The sequence below is a fragment of the Ovis canadensis genome, chromosome 21 (assembly GCF_042477335.2).
Source record: "Ovis canadensis isolate MfBH-ARS-UI-01 breed Bighorn chromosome 21, ARS-UI_OviCan_v2, whole genome shotgun sequence".
NCBI classification, from domain to species: Eukaryota; Metazoa; Chordata; class Mammalia; order Artiodactyla; family Bovidae; genus Ovis; species Ovis canadensis.
Genome location: NC_091265.1, coordinates 51821867 through 51835422, shown reverse-complemented (window position 1 = coordinate 51835422; position 13556 = coordinate 51821867). Strand labels below are relative to the sequence as shown.

The window sequence follows — 13556 nt, the reverse complement described above, 5'->3', positions numbered from 1 at the left end:
TCTACCCAGCCCAGGGGTCAAACCCATGTCTCCTGCCTTGGCAGGTACATTCTTTACCACTGAGCTACCAGGGAAGCCCTTTTTTATGGTCTCCAACTGCTTCCTCTTTTGTATCCCACTTTTCCTGGCTCCAACTGCTATGGAGATCTGGAGGATAAACATGCACTTTCTCTGCCCTCCTATTTTCTGGGGGGAGGGGGCCTCTGCTGCTTGCTGTCTGATTGCCCCTCCCCTCCTTTTAGTGTAAGGTATCTGGTGACTTGTCCCAGCCCAAGACAGGCAGCCTCTTGCCACAAGGGGCCATGAGTTTCTCAGGTGCACTAACATCACGCTTCTGCGTTTCTCAAAGGAACCAGAGGCTGGAGGGCCAGGACAGGCTCCTCAGAGTCCCTTGTCGGGATGAGGCGACTGTTCTATCTTCCTGTGGGAAGCAGAGGCTGCCTGCTGCCCCCTTCTCCTCACCCAAGCTCCTTCTTGCACTCAGGGGGCCTCTGTACTGTGTGGACACCTCAGCCCACGTGTCTCAGCTCCATCCACACCCCTGCAGTTGGCAATCCAGGCCATCCCATTGGTCTCAGGCGCCTGAATACAGTTAGAGGAGCCCTGTGTGGGAGATAGGATCCCTACGGGAGGCCATGCTCAGAGGAGAGACATTTGTGGGTCCCGGAAGCGGGTACAGGGCCATTTCCAAGGTCCAGGAGGCCTCACGTGAGAAGGGCCAGCCAGCATCCCTACAGGGTGCCTCTTGCCCACGTCTGATGACGACGTGGACATGGCATTAGGTTAGGGGAACTCAGTGGAGGGGAAGTTGGTACTTGGCAGGGCATCAAGGAAAATCATGTAGAAGTGGTTAGGTCTTGGAGGAGGGTATGATTTTGATATGGTAACTGGGGGAGGTTGTATGATCTGAATATGCTCTCATTGTGAGAAAGATACGGAGGGAATGAGTGAGACAGACACAGACGTGAGAAATTGTGGTGTGCCTATAAATTGTGATGTGGTGTCTTAGTGACAGGAAATCGTGCTTGGAAACAAGGCCAGGAGGGTGGTTTGGAACTGAAGTGTAGACGGCTTGACTGGCAGACAGTGGTAGTGGGGGGTGGGGGGTTTATCCTGTAGACAGAATGGGTCCCTGTGTTTATCTCCACTAACTGGGGGGTATCTAGTGCACGGAAGTGGAGATTCCAACTTCTGGGGTCAACTTCAGTTTGTGTTCCAGGTTAGCTTTGTGACACAGGAAAGTCATTGAGCGTCTTAGGTTTTTTTTTTAAGACCTATGCATTGAAGATAATTATACTTCCATTCATCTACTTTTCTAACAATTAAGTCTTTGGATGCCCTTGTAGATAATCATCCTTTGGAAGGTAATTAGGATTTCATAGTTATGATTGCTTTTCATTAATTCTGTTCTTATTTAAAATAGGTCTAATTTTAGGGACTTCCCTGGCGGTCAAGTGGTTAAGACTCCACGCTTCCACTGCAGGAGGCATGAGTTCAATCCCAGGTCAGGGAACTAAGATTCCGCATGCAATATGGTGCAGTCAAGAATAAAATTTACTATTTTAACAGTTCTGCATTCAGTGTTACAATTCCCATGAGCATGATTTATTTTCTTCAGCAATGAGTTGACAGTTCACACATCCCACTGTCTTTCTCTCCAGGTGGCTGGGCAGCCGCTGAGTCCCTCCCCACAGCAGTCTCAGCAGGGGCTCAGCCCCTCGCACGTCGCAGGTAGCTCCTCACAGGGCCAGGCCCTCCAGCAGCCTCCCCAGGGCTCCACGGTCCAGCACACGTACCTCCCCAACACCTGGAATTCCTTCCGTGGCTACTGTAAGTAAGGCTGGGGCTCCAGGGTGCAGGTGGGGAACCTGCAGCTACAGGGTGGAATTTCATCGGCTTTATCATCGATTTTCTGGATTAAAGGTTCATTAGCCATTTTCTGCACTCTGTGGAGCTTGTACTTCAATGAGTTTCACAATTCAGGCAGCGTCTGATGTCAGGGCCACCCCAAAATGACATTTTTCTGAGAAGTCAGGAATATTGCTGCAGCAAGTGTAGGCAGGTTTTAAGTAGTACAGTAGCTGCATTTAGGATTTGAGGTCATGATTCATCTCTTCTAGCCATGTTTATTGAAGGTGTATATATCAATCATTGTGCGAGGCTCTGTATGTACAAAAGATGAATACTGACTTTCAAAGTAATACCACACAATAATCATGCTAACCAAGTTTCATTAAGCTCTTACTGTATGCCAGGAAGGATTCTAAACTGAATCTATATCACATCTAATATCCACAGCAGCCTCCTAGATAAGGTATCAGTTTTGGATACCTTATAGATAAGGCAGTTTGGACACAGAGTAACTCATCCAAGGAACACAGCTACTAAACAGAGGACTAGAACCCAGGCAGCTTGGGTGCAAGTTTACACTCTAAACCAGCACACTGTGCTGCTCCTCCTCACCAGATAGTCTTGGGCTCAAAGAAACTGTTGCTGCTACTGCTAAGTCACTTCAGTCATGTCTGACTCTGTGCAACCCCATAGACGGCAGCCCACCAGGCTCCTCCGTCCCTGGGATTCCCCAGGCAAGAACACTGGAGTGGGTTGCCATTTCCTTCTCCAGCGCATGAAAGTGAAAAGTGAAAGGGAAGTTGCTCAGTAGCATCTGACTCTTTGCGACCCCATGGACTGCAGCCCACCAGGCTCCTCAGTCCATGGGATTCTCCAGACAAGAGTACTGGAGTGGGGTGCCATCGCCTTCTCCCACTGCTATGTCATTGTTATTCAGTCACTCAGTCGTGTCCGACTCTTTGCAACCCCATGGACTGCAGCATATCAGGCCTCCCTGTCCATCACCAACTCCCGGAATTTGCTCAAACTCATGTCCATTGAGTCGGTGATGCCATTCAACCATCTCATCCTCTGTCGTCCCCTTCTCTTCCTACCCTCAATCCTTCCCAGCATCAGGGTCTTTTCCAGTGAGTCGGCTCTTCGCATCAGGTGGAGACAGATATATGAGTAGCTGATTTCAAAACCCTGAGGTTAGTGTTACCAGAAGCAGTTGGACTGGCTGCCAAAGGTCAGAACAAGTAGAAATCTTGGTGGGGACAGAGCTTTGGGTGTCAGCTGAAAAGCATGAGGCCGTTACCACTGAGGAATGGAAGGAACAGGAATAGTAACAGTCAAGAGCTCCATAGCAGGAGCTAGGAGAGCAGGGGCTGTGTTGGTCTCTGTCATACTACTGACTTTGTTTTGGGGTCCGTCTTGCTGTGATTGATCTTAGGCTGTGTTACGTAGATTTAGTGTGGAGACAGGCTCAAATGCTACTGTCTAGTTATCTTTACAATCTGTCCTAGTGTGTGTCAGGGAAGGACTCCTCCTCATGATGAATCCCAGTAATCTTGGTAAATAGACTGACATTTACACTCAGTTTCATTCCGGTGAGAAGAATGTGGAATGATGTCGACAGTCATGGTAGTCATAGTAAGAACTAGCATTCTAGCCTGGTGAAAAGATCTGAAATTTCTTATTTGGAAAAAAAAAAGTTTAAAATATACAAAAATAGGAAATTCCCTGGCAGTCCAGTGGTTTGGACTTGGCGCTTTCACTGTGAAGGGTGTGGGCTCGATCCCTGGTTGAGGAACTAAGATCACACAAGGTGCGCAATGAGGGGGGAAAAACCCTCCAAAACCATATATATAAACACAGAAACACACACAGAGAACAGTAATGAACTCCCCTGTACCAGTTATGTAGCTTCAGCACTTACCAGCTCATGGGCATTCTTGTTTGATATGTACCCACTGCCATTCTCTCCCAGTCCTCCAACTATATAATATCACCCGTATCATTTCATCCATAAATGTCATCATCTATCTCTAAAATCAAGGCAGTGAAAACAAAAAAACACAACTCCAGTGTCATTATCACGCCTAAAAATAAATTACATTAATTGCTTAATACTGTCAAATATCTGGGGTTCATATTTCTGTGACTGTCTCATGAGTGTTTTAACAGTTGGTTTTTCAAATTGGGTTCCAAATAAGGGCCATACATTGCCATCGATCATGTCTGTTCAGTTTCATTTAGTATATGTGTTCTTTTTCTTTCTCCTAAGTTGCAGTTAACATGTTGAAGAAACTGGGTCACGGGTCACTTGTGTTCCCTTCTGGATTTTGCTGTTGACATCCCTGTATTGTCATTTAAGATGCTTCCCTCTGTCTCTTTTATTTCCTATAGATGGGCAGTTATATCTAGAGGCTTGATCAGATCAGGTTCTGTTTTTTTTTCCCCCCAAACACGCCATAGCTGTTGATATATACCTCCATCAGGAGGCACGTGACACTTGTCTGTTTCCTTTACCCCGCCATTTCATTAGGCACTGCAGAGATGTGCTGTTCTGATGTTATCCCACTCTTCTTCTTTTTAAATAAACATTTATGTACTTGGCTGCGTCAGGTCTTAGCTGGAGCACACGGGATCTTTTAATTGCGTCACATGGGACCTTGTTCCCTGACCAGGGATTGAACCCGGGCCCCCTGAATTGGAAGAGCAGAGTCTTACCCACTGGACCACTAGGGAAGTCCATTGATTCTATCATCCTTTATACACTTACTGCTAGGAAACTTCCATAATGAAAACAATTTTATATTAACTGTCAGGTTATTGTGAGGTATAATTTGCACAGAAACGGCAGGATAGATGCTTTAGATACTTGGCTCATCTCCTTAATTTACCGGTTTTCAAAATAATGGATTGTCTCCTTGTATTATCTAATCACATCAACATAAGACTGGGAGCAAGCAAACCCATGGAAAATGACTCAGGAGGGAAAGTGGTCACCGGTGAGATATTTGTTTTTACCATTTGTATTGAAATCTGAGACCACCGAACTGTGGTTCTTTCCTGTTTTTCAGCATCAGAGATTCAAATGATGACACTTCCCCCAGGTCAGTTTGTGATTACAGACAGTGGTGTGGCAACTCCGGTCACCACTGGCCAAGTGAAGGCGGTCACTCCGGTAAGCTGTGCTGCTTGGAGGGTTTTTCTGTTTCCCATGCTGCACTACCCCCGCCCTCCTCCCAAACTCTTCTTCCAGACTCTTCCTATCTGAGTTAGAAGTATGTCTTCTGTTTTCCCATAATATCTGTGGTACTGTATTATAGCACAGCTTATTTTAATTATTGGTTCACCATCTTTTCCTAGTAGGCAATGAATTCCTCAAAAGCTGGGTCTGTTATCCTTAATGTCTTGCACAGGAGGCTGGGCTATAGCAAATACTCGAGAAAGATCTATTCAATTAATAACTACAGTGAACCTTCTGGATCCATATATGTATTTCTTGTGTTGTTGTTTAGTCACTAAGTCATGTGTGACTCTTTTGTGACCCCGTGGATTGTAGCCTGCTTGGCTCCTCTGTCCATGGGATTCTCCAGGCAAGCATACTGGAGTGGTTGCCATTTCCTTCTCCAGGGGATCCTCCTGATCCAGGGATGGAACCTGCATCTCCTGCATTGGCAGGCAGATTCTTTTACCACTGAGGCACTAGGGAAGCCCATACATATAGATATATGTAGATAAATGATCATCTTTTCATGTGTTTCTTAGAAAGTATATGAGTCTTCATGATTGTTGATCCTCAAGTAGGGAGATAATAATATAATGAATGTGTTATGAAATTCTTCCCTGACCAGGAATCCATATCCTCTGTTATGAGAACAGAGTCCTACTGGCTGGACTGCCAGGGAATTCCCTGCCATAAATTATTTTGTTGTATTGCACCTGCTACCTTTGTTTTTATCCTCACTGGGTTCTTCTGGCCTGCCTCTGGAAGACAGAGTGTGTAAATTTAAATTAAGAAAGATATTCTTAACTAGCCTGGGATATTGAGATGTGCCCAGGGGAAGACTGATTACTGCCCAAGAGGCCTCAGTGTGTAACAGGGTAGTTTAGTGGCCTCAGAAACCTGGCTTTTTTGTTTTCCCAAATCACACCAAGAGCTCACCCATTTCTCAGCATACGAATTCATATTAACTAGACTGAGGAGAGTTGTAGAACTCTGGAGTAACACTTTTATCATGGAAACAGTAACTAATGTAAAATGGAATGGTCTCCTTGGCATGATGAGTGAAATTTTTGTGAGTCCCACAAGGACTTACTGACGCTTTTTAGGGCCTGCCACAGTATACATGGGGCTTCCCTGGTGGCTCAGTGGTAAAGAATCCACCTGCCAGTGCAGAAGACTCGAGTTCAATCCCTGGGTCAGGAAGATCCCTTGGAGAAGGAAATGGCAACACACTCCAGTATCCTTGCCTGGGAAATCCCATGGACAGAGGAGCCTGGTGGGCTACAGTCCATGGGGTCGCAAAAGAGTCAGACACGACTGAGCGACTAAACAACAACAACAACAACAGTATACACACAAACAAGTTTAATGTACAGTTTTGGTCACAGATTATCTACAGCCCACCTATGAACCACTTAGGTGTCCATGGACCCTTCGTTGAGAACCAGCCCCCTCCAGCTAGAGAAAGACCCGTTCAGGAAACTAAATGCTGATCAGAGAGTTGCTTTGATGAGCATGGACTCAGAACATATGTTCCAGATAAATCTAATTCATATTTGGCTGTGGCTTTCTCTCCGGACAGTCCTTGGAAAGGCTGCTATCAGTTTTCCTCTGTGCCTTTTTTCTCTTTCAGTCTATATAGTTGACCGATCTTCCTTCTGACAGACACATGTTTTCTTTAAAAATGTTAAGGTAGCTGACATGGAGATGTTTTTCATCATCAGAGGGAAAAATGAGGAAAAATTAAGACAGTGTATGTCTTCATAAAGTCAAATTTATTCAGTGCAAAGGACTTTTTTCTAAGACTGTGTGCTTCCTGTTCTGCTGTAAAATGTCTCTCATTTGACAGCAGCATTTAAAAAATGATTTCACTTGGCAAATAAAATTTGGGGACATTTATTCTTACTTTAATTTTGCTGGGCCTTTCAAATTCTGAACTCTGGGAACCATTGATCTTGACGTGGGGTGGGGGTCATTCTGCCTCTTTAAGGATAATTTAACTATCTCTTCTTTGATCCATTTTGTATTCACCTTTAGACATTAATTGATACGGTCACCTTATTTTATGAATTTCTAAGTTCTTAGGGACAATATATAGCACATTTCCTTTGCCAGGTAGGTTACCATCATGGTGCAAATTTCTGTACCTGATGTTTCTCACTCTCATTTGGTAGGACAACTAAGGTCCTCCTTTAAGTCATCTTTGTAGTCTACTTTTGTGGCTGAATCATCCCCCGAAAGGATTTAGGTAAACCATCTCCCCCCATAGATGCCTATTTGGGTTCCCCTTATAACATTTCTTTGCATATTTCTTCTCTCTTCCGCCCCCCACCATGGCTCTCACTCCGACATCTGGTCTCAGATTTCTAAAGATCCTTTTCTTCCTGCTCTAGGGTCATTATGTGTTATCAGAAAGTCAATCAGAATTGGAGGAAAAGCAAGCGTCTGCTCTCTCTGGAGGAGTCCAGGTCCAGCCAGCTGCACACAGTGACTTGGACCCTCAGACCACCAGCCAACAGCCCACCCAGTACATCATCACAACCACCACCAACGGGAATGGGGACAGCGAAGTGCACATCACTAAACCCTAACTCCTACCCTCAAGCCAGAATCAAGCAGTCACATCATGTCTTTTCTTATTCATAAGTCTGGAAGCTTCTGGCACTTACAACTCCTTTTTAAGATTTATCATTCACTCAAGAGTTTGGAAATCACAGTTTTGATCCTCACCAGGGCTTATTTTATCAAGGTCATCTTTACCAAGTGGACTCTTCAAACCCTAGGAGTTCCCGCCATAGGATGGAGGTCATTCAGATTTCAAGATGGAAAAACTTTGCCTTGCTCTTGAACTGGTTTTTTAACACATGGATAAGCCTTACTTTTCCTTTGTGGAAATATTAAGTGATGTATTGTATTGTACCAAAGGTGGAGAAAGGATGTGCCAAGTCCACGGCCACTGGGCTGCTTAATCCCAAGCCACAGCACCAAAGGCAAAGGGGCATTTTGTAGGCGCATATTAGGTCAGAACTGCTTCCTCTTGTGAGTTTGCATTTTCAGTAATTTAACAAAGGGAGCCCACTGAATATGAAAATTACAATGATGAAACCTTATGATTGTCTGAAGGAAAAACTGTCATCTAAATTTTTCTTACTACTGATTTTTTAAAAACTTGCCATTTTGGGGAAAAGCGCTTTTGGGCTCTTGGTAGTGCTTTGCACAGACCCTGGTCCTTAGCAGATTAGGTCAGAACCTTGTGTTCTGACAGATCTTACTTTATTACTCCGCAACTGTGGACTCCCTGTACAAGGAAAGGTTGCTTGATGTCAGCAGAATTTAAACTCCCACCTTAAAGCTTGGCCTCCCATTCTCTGGTTGAACTTGTATGAAGGAGATACTGGAGATGACAGAATCAAGGAAAATGGCTAAAGCAACTATACAGAGAGTGAGAAGCACTGAGACCTCATCCTGCCTTTCAGGATCCGTTTACCACTCATTGATAAACAGGCGAGCCCTTGCTCTTCCCAGGCGTACCTGCAACCCTCCCTCACAGCGTGCAGTGTATTTTAGTCCTTCCAATACTGTCTTAAAATGAACATTCTTTCAGGTTGGATGGAAAGGTGGTCCTCCTTATTTCCTAACACTTTAAATATATTGCAGTTCATCTGGGCCTTTTGGTAAGATAACTAACTTCACACCTTCGGGAAAAATTTTTAAAGGTGGGACCATTTATAATCTCTGTTAGGGCAATTATAAGGGATCTAGAAGAAACCCAGTCTTCATATTACATTGTTAGTTGGGAGAGGGAGAAAATTCTGCCTCAGTGATAGTTTTTCTTATCATTGTTCCTGTTTGGGAGTCTTAGTAGCTATGAATTCAGTGGGGGAAGGTATTTCCCTTCTTTTTACTGTACATTCCGGTTGTGCACAGAAAACATTGCAGAAACCAGTATGTATTTTAACAACTTTTTGTGACATACATTTTTGGAATAATTATGGAAATGGTAGAATTTATCATTCCAGAACAGGAAGACTGACCTTTAGTTTCAAATGAAGTTAACTAATTTATTTTATTTACATTTCTGGGTAAAAACTGGCTCTACAAATTAAGAAGTATAGTAGCTTCTTTATGGTAAAGATACCTTTCTGAAAAGTAAACAATTCTATTGAAGTAACTTTACTAATATGTAGATTTTGCACTTTATTACTGAGACCTCATTCATGTAGTTAGCCCTGAAAATTTAGGCACTAAGAGAACCTGAGAGTTCTTAGGTAGTCGTGTGGAAAATGAAAATGGACTCTGTTTCTTTGGTAACAAAGAGGTAATGCTGATGTTTTCAACAGGAAATACAGACTGTGTGTCACAATGTAGAGATCCTGAGCCCCACAGTCCTCCACTGTGATGATTACAAATGCCCTAGTGTCCAGCCTCAAAAGATTTGCGAGGTAAAGAGTATCAGGCTTTCCCAAAGGTCCAGTTTAGTTTTTTGGCCCTGTTGGTTTCCTTTTTTATTTGAACCAGCAATGTACCTCCCTCCCCTCAGGAATAACTTATTGACTAAGGTGGAAAACGATCATTGAATGGAATGTTCATTTTATGCCAGCTATTTCAAGTTTTAAAATACACAGAAGAGAAAAAATATTGTGGAAGGACTTCTGTTTCTTTCCCATCGAAGTTCTTTTCCTCTTTTTTTTTTTTTGTCCTTATGTGGAGAAAGTAAGGACTCTAGAACTATTGATAATTTGTATATTATCAACCAGAGATGCAGGTGTGGCAGTTGAGCCAAACAACTTTGCTTTAAGATCAGGTATTCACATTTATTTTAAGGTAATGGATTTTGAAAAGGACTTGGATTTGAAGAGATGGCAGATGGTAAGCCATGTAAGACTCAATTTGAAAAAAAAATTTTGTTGCCACTGTTTATACTGTGCTCTCTCCTAGGACACTCTGGCACTGTAGACTTCAGTGCAGTGTGGAAATTTTGGAGTAGGTTACATACAGATTTTACATTTTTACTGTTTGGTTTGTGCCCACATAAACAGATATTTCATCATGTAAACTTTCTGTTATTCTGGAAAAATCTATTGTTTTGGTCTTCTTGAATTGTTTTCTGATTTGGAATTATCCTTTCAAAAAACTCTTAAGACATGTAGGGCTAAAAAGCACTTCATGAGATGCTGAAGCTGACCCACAGGTTGGAAATGTTGACCCTACCCTGTTATTTAAATGTGAACATTTATGTACATTCAGTGAGTTATAGTGTTAATAGTCTTGTGCTACTCAGCAGGTGTAAAAATTAATAAATATTTTTTTAAATAAACATCCTTCTTGTTTGTATGTGTACAAAATACAACAGCTTCTGATAGTTACTTTTTTTTTTTTTAATAGTACAACTTACATTGTTTTGACTCTTTAGTTTACTCTGGTGTGGTCAGAGACACAGGTCTGGGAATTTATGGATGACAATATGGAACGTTGTTCCCCTGCCCTTTTACTTGGTGGTGTGTAGTTCCAGACCCCTCCCAACAATCTAAGGGGCAGAGTACATCATGAGAAACGCTGGGCTGGAAGAAACACAAGCTGGAATCAAGATTGCTGGGAGAAATATCAATAATCTCAGATATGCAGATGACACCACCCTTATGGCAGAAAGTGAAGAGGAACTAAAGAGCCTCTTGATGAAAGTGAAAGAGGAGAGTGAAAAAGTTGGTTTAAAGCTCAACATTCAGAAAACGAAGATCATGGCATCTGGTCCCATCACTTCATGGGAAATAGATGGGGAGACAGTGGAAACAGTGTCAGACTTTATTTTGGGGGGCTCCAAAATCACTGCAGATGGTGACTGCAGCCATGAAATTAAAAGATGCTTACTCCTTGGAAGAAAAGTTATGACCAACCTAGATAGCATGTTGTAAAGCAGAGACATTACTTTGCCGACTAAGGTCTGGCTCGTCAAGGCTATGGTTTTTCCAGTGGTCATGTATGGATGTGAGAGTTGGACTGTGAACAAGGCTGAGCACCAAAGAATTGATGCTTTTGAACTGTGGTGTTGGAGAAGACTCTTGAGAGTCCCTTGGACTGTAAGGAGATCCAACTAGTCCATTCTGAAGGAGATCAGCCCTGGGATTTCTTTGGAGGGAATGATGCTGAAGCTGAAACTCCAGTACTTTGGCCACCTCATGCAAAGAGTTGACTCATTGGAAAAGACTGATGCTAGGAGGGATTGGGGGCAGGAGGAGAAGGGGACGGCAGAGGATGAGATGGCTGGATGGCATCACTGACTCGATGGACGTGAGTCTGAGTGAACTCGGGGAGTTGGTGATGGACAGGGAGGCCTGGCGTGCTGCGATTCATGGGGTTGCAAAGAGTTGGACACGACTGAGCGACTGAACTGAACTGAACTGAAGAGGCAGGTGTGCAGTCAACAAGGGAACAGAGATTGGCTTTGTTTGGAAACCAGTATTTTCCAAGCAGGGAGGAACACTAGTTTGGCCTGCCAGCTTGTCTGACATATTTCTATGCAGATAACAGAGGATGGTCCCTGAACAACTGATTGGAAGTAGCTGTGTAGTAAAAAGTTCGAAGCCGTTCAAAATAAAACCTAGTGAGTTAGAAGAAAGGGGCCTAGGTTCTTAACTATCGAGAATAGTTGAGAGAAAGTATAGTAATAGAGAGAAGGCTATCCAGTTTGATTTAAAATGTATTTTAAATGTGTGTGTACTTTCCTTCCGGACGTCGAGGATCCAGGGATGGGAGAGAGAATTGGGGCCACGCCGGGGTTAGTTGGAGCGGCACAGGCTCTGCAGCATTCTCCTCGATGAAACTTGAGAAATCACAAAATAGGAGCTAACAGCGCACCACGTGGCTGGTACAAAGATTCTTGGATGGAAAGTGCTCAGGTGCCAGGAGCAGGATATTGCGCTCTGCAAACGTTAGCTAATTAAACTGCATTCCCTCACTCGTGCTCCGGAGCTTCTGCTCGCGCCAGGTAAAGACTGGCCACACCCGGTTCGCCCTCCGGACACTTGTAAGCCTAGTGCGATCAACGAGCCAGACAGCAGCCCTCTAAAGTCCAGCCCTGAGGGCTCTCGGCTCTACAGGCTGTTTGCCTTGCGAGCCCCGCCCCGGCACCTCCGGCCCCGCCCTGAACGCCACGCCCCCGGCACTTCCAGGCCCCGCCCCGCGCAGACCCGCCCCTTCCGCCGCCCGACCCCGGAGCGTGCGCGCACCGAGACGCCTTGCGGGAGCGAGCGCGTCCGGTCCGGGAGCCCGCGGGCTGAGAGGTGCGGCGGGTTACGAGACCGGCTCCCGCGGCGCAGGTGAGGGAGGGCCGGCGTGGCGAAAGCGTTAAAGTGTCGTGTGGGGAGAAGGGGAGGAAACAAGCGGTCGAGTTTCCGAGGGTCGCTGCTCCCTTGGGCTCGAGGCAGGGGAGCGGGCGCGGTGGGAGCCGGGCGGCCTGGGTGGGTGGGGGTTAGGGTTAGCGCGGTGTGGGGGAGGGGCCGTGGGCGCGGAGGTGGTGCGGGACCCGGGCTTGGGGGCTCTGGAGGGGTTTGCAGTTTGAAGCTGGCGGCTGCCGCGGCCAGAGCCTGGGGTTTAACTTCTGTGTTGGGGAGGGGCCGGGAAGGAATGTTCTCCCAGGTGCCGAGGAAGGGCCTTGGGGAGAAAGGCCTTCCTGGTTGGTCAAGCAGTGCAGGACGCCGCAAGAGTTAAAAACCCTAAAAACCCTTGGCTTCCGGGGTCCCGACCCTTTGGCAGCTGCCTGCTTTATTGTGTTTTGAGATTCTCTAAAGAAGAGTTGCAGGGCAAAGGTTGCCACTCGGATAGATTACATTTAGCGATCCGTTCAGTGTAATTGAAGAAACTGGTGAGCAGTTTGAAAAACAGGTTGTTCTCCTAAGAGTCAGGTAAAACTCTGCAGCTTTTACCCTCTTCGGTGCCAGTTCTGGTAAGAGGGCTTTATTCTGAGCATCAGGTTGCATCTACTTTTTGTTTTGTTTTGTTTCTGAAGTTTTGTTAAAGGCAAATGCCATGTGCTTTCTCACCGGTGTCAGTAGTTTAGGCATCAGAAGTGTTCAAGATGCCGTCCTTCATCGTGTACTGAAGGATGATAGGACATAGTACCTTGGGGACCACGCAGCTGCTTTGAACAAGAGTCTTTCCACTGTATCATTATGTAGATCTGACATCTCTTCCAGATTACTTGAAATGATTAGCGGAAAGGTGCTTGTTTTAACAGTAATATTCCAGGCCTGCTCTTTATCCTTTGAGAGTTTTTCAGAATGAGAAGTCATTACATGACTGCATTAAGTTATATAAATGCATCCATCTGGAAATGGTTCACTGCAGGCTTCCAGGATTGGAAATAACTGTAGAGAGGACCAGAGGACCGGGTCCTGCTCCTCTTCATCTTAGGTAAGGAAATTGATAGCTGGTTAGGTAAGATGTGCTCAGAGTCGCTGAGATGAGACTAGGAGTTTGGTGTTTATTAAATCTG

At 44.9% G+C, this 13556-nt stretch overlaps 2 protein-coding genes across 13 annotated transcripts in view; both read left to right on the top strand.

The window, feature by feature from the left end:
* Positions 1-10382, top strand: part of PRDM10 (PR/SET domain 10) — a 95066-nt gene extending 84684 nt beyond the window's left edge. For 2 of the 3 annotated variants that reach the window (XM_069566621.1, XM_069566620.1), the window contains 3 exons: positions 1662-1830; positions 4917-5020; positions 7459-10382. In XM_069566621.1, the coding sequence (XP_069422722.1) occupies positions 1662-1830; positions 4917-5020; positions 7459-7656 (471 nt within the window). In that variant the 3' untranslated portion in view covers positions 7657-10382. Of the gene's footprint in view, positions 1-1661; positions 1831-2961; positions 3042-4916; positions 5021-7458 lie in introns of those variants that run through there. The other variant, XM_069566622.1, reaches the window with a different exon arrangement.
* Positions 10383-12263: 1881 nt separating this feature from the next.
* The window catches only part of NFRKB (nuclear factor related to kappaB binding protein), a 34066-nt gene continuing 32773 nt past the window's right edge, over positions 12264-13556 (top strand). For 5 of the 10 annotated variants that reach the window (XM_069566451.1, XM_069566455.1, XM_069566456.1 and 2 more), the window contains exon 1: positions 12264-12381. The gene's annotated coding sequence lies outside the window, so the exon portion shown is untranslated. Of the gene's footprint in view, positions 12382-13408; positions 13475-13556 lie in introns of all 10 variants that reach the window. The other 5 variants (XM_069566458.1, XM_069566460.1, XM_069566457.1 and 2 more) reach the window with 3 other exon arrangements.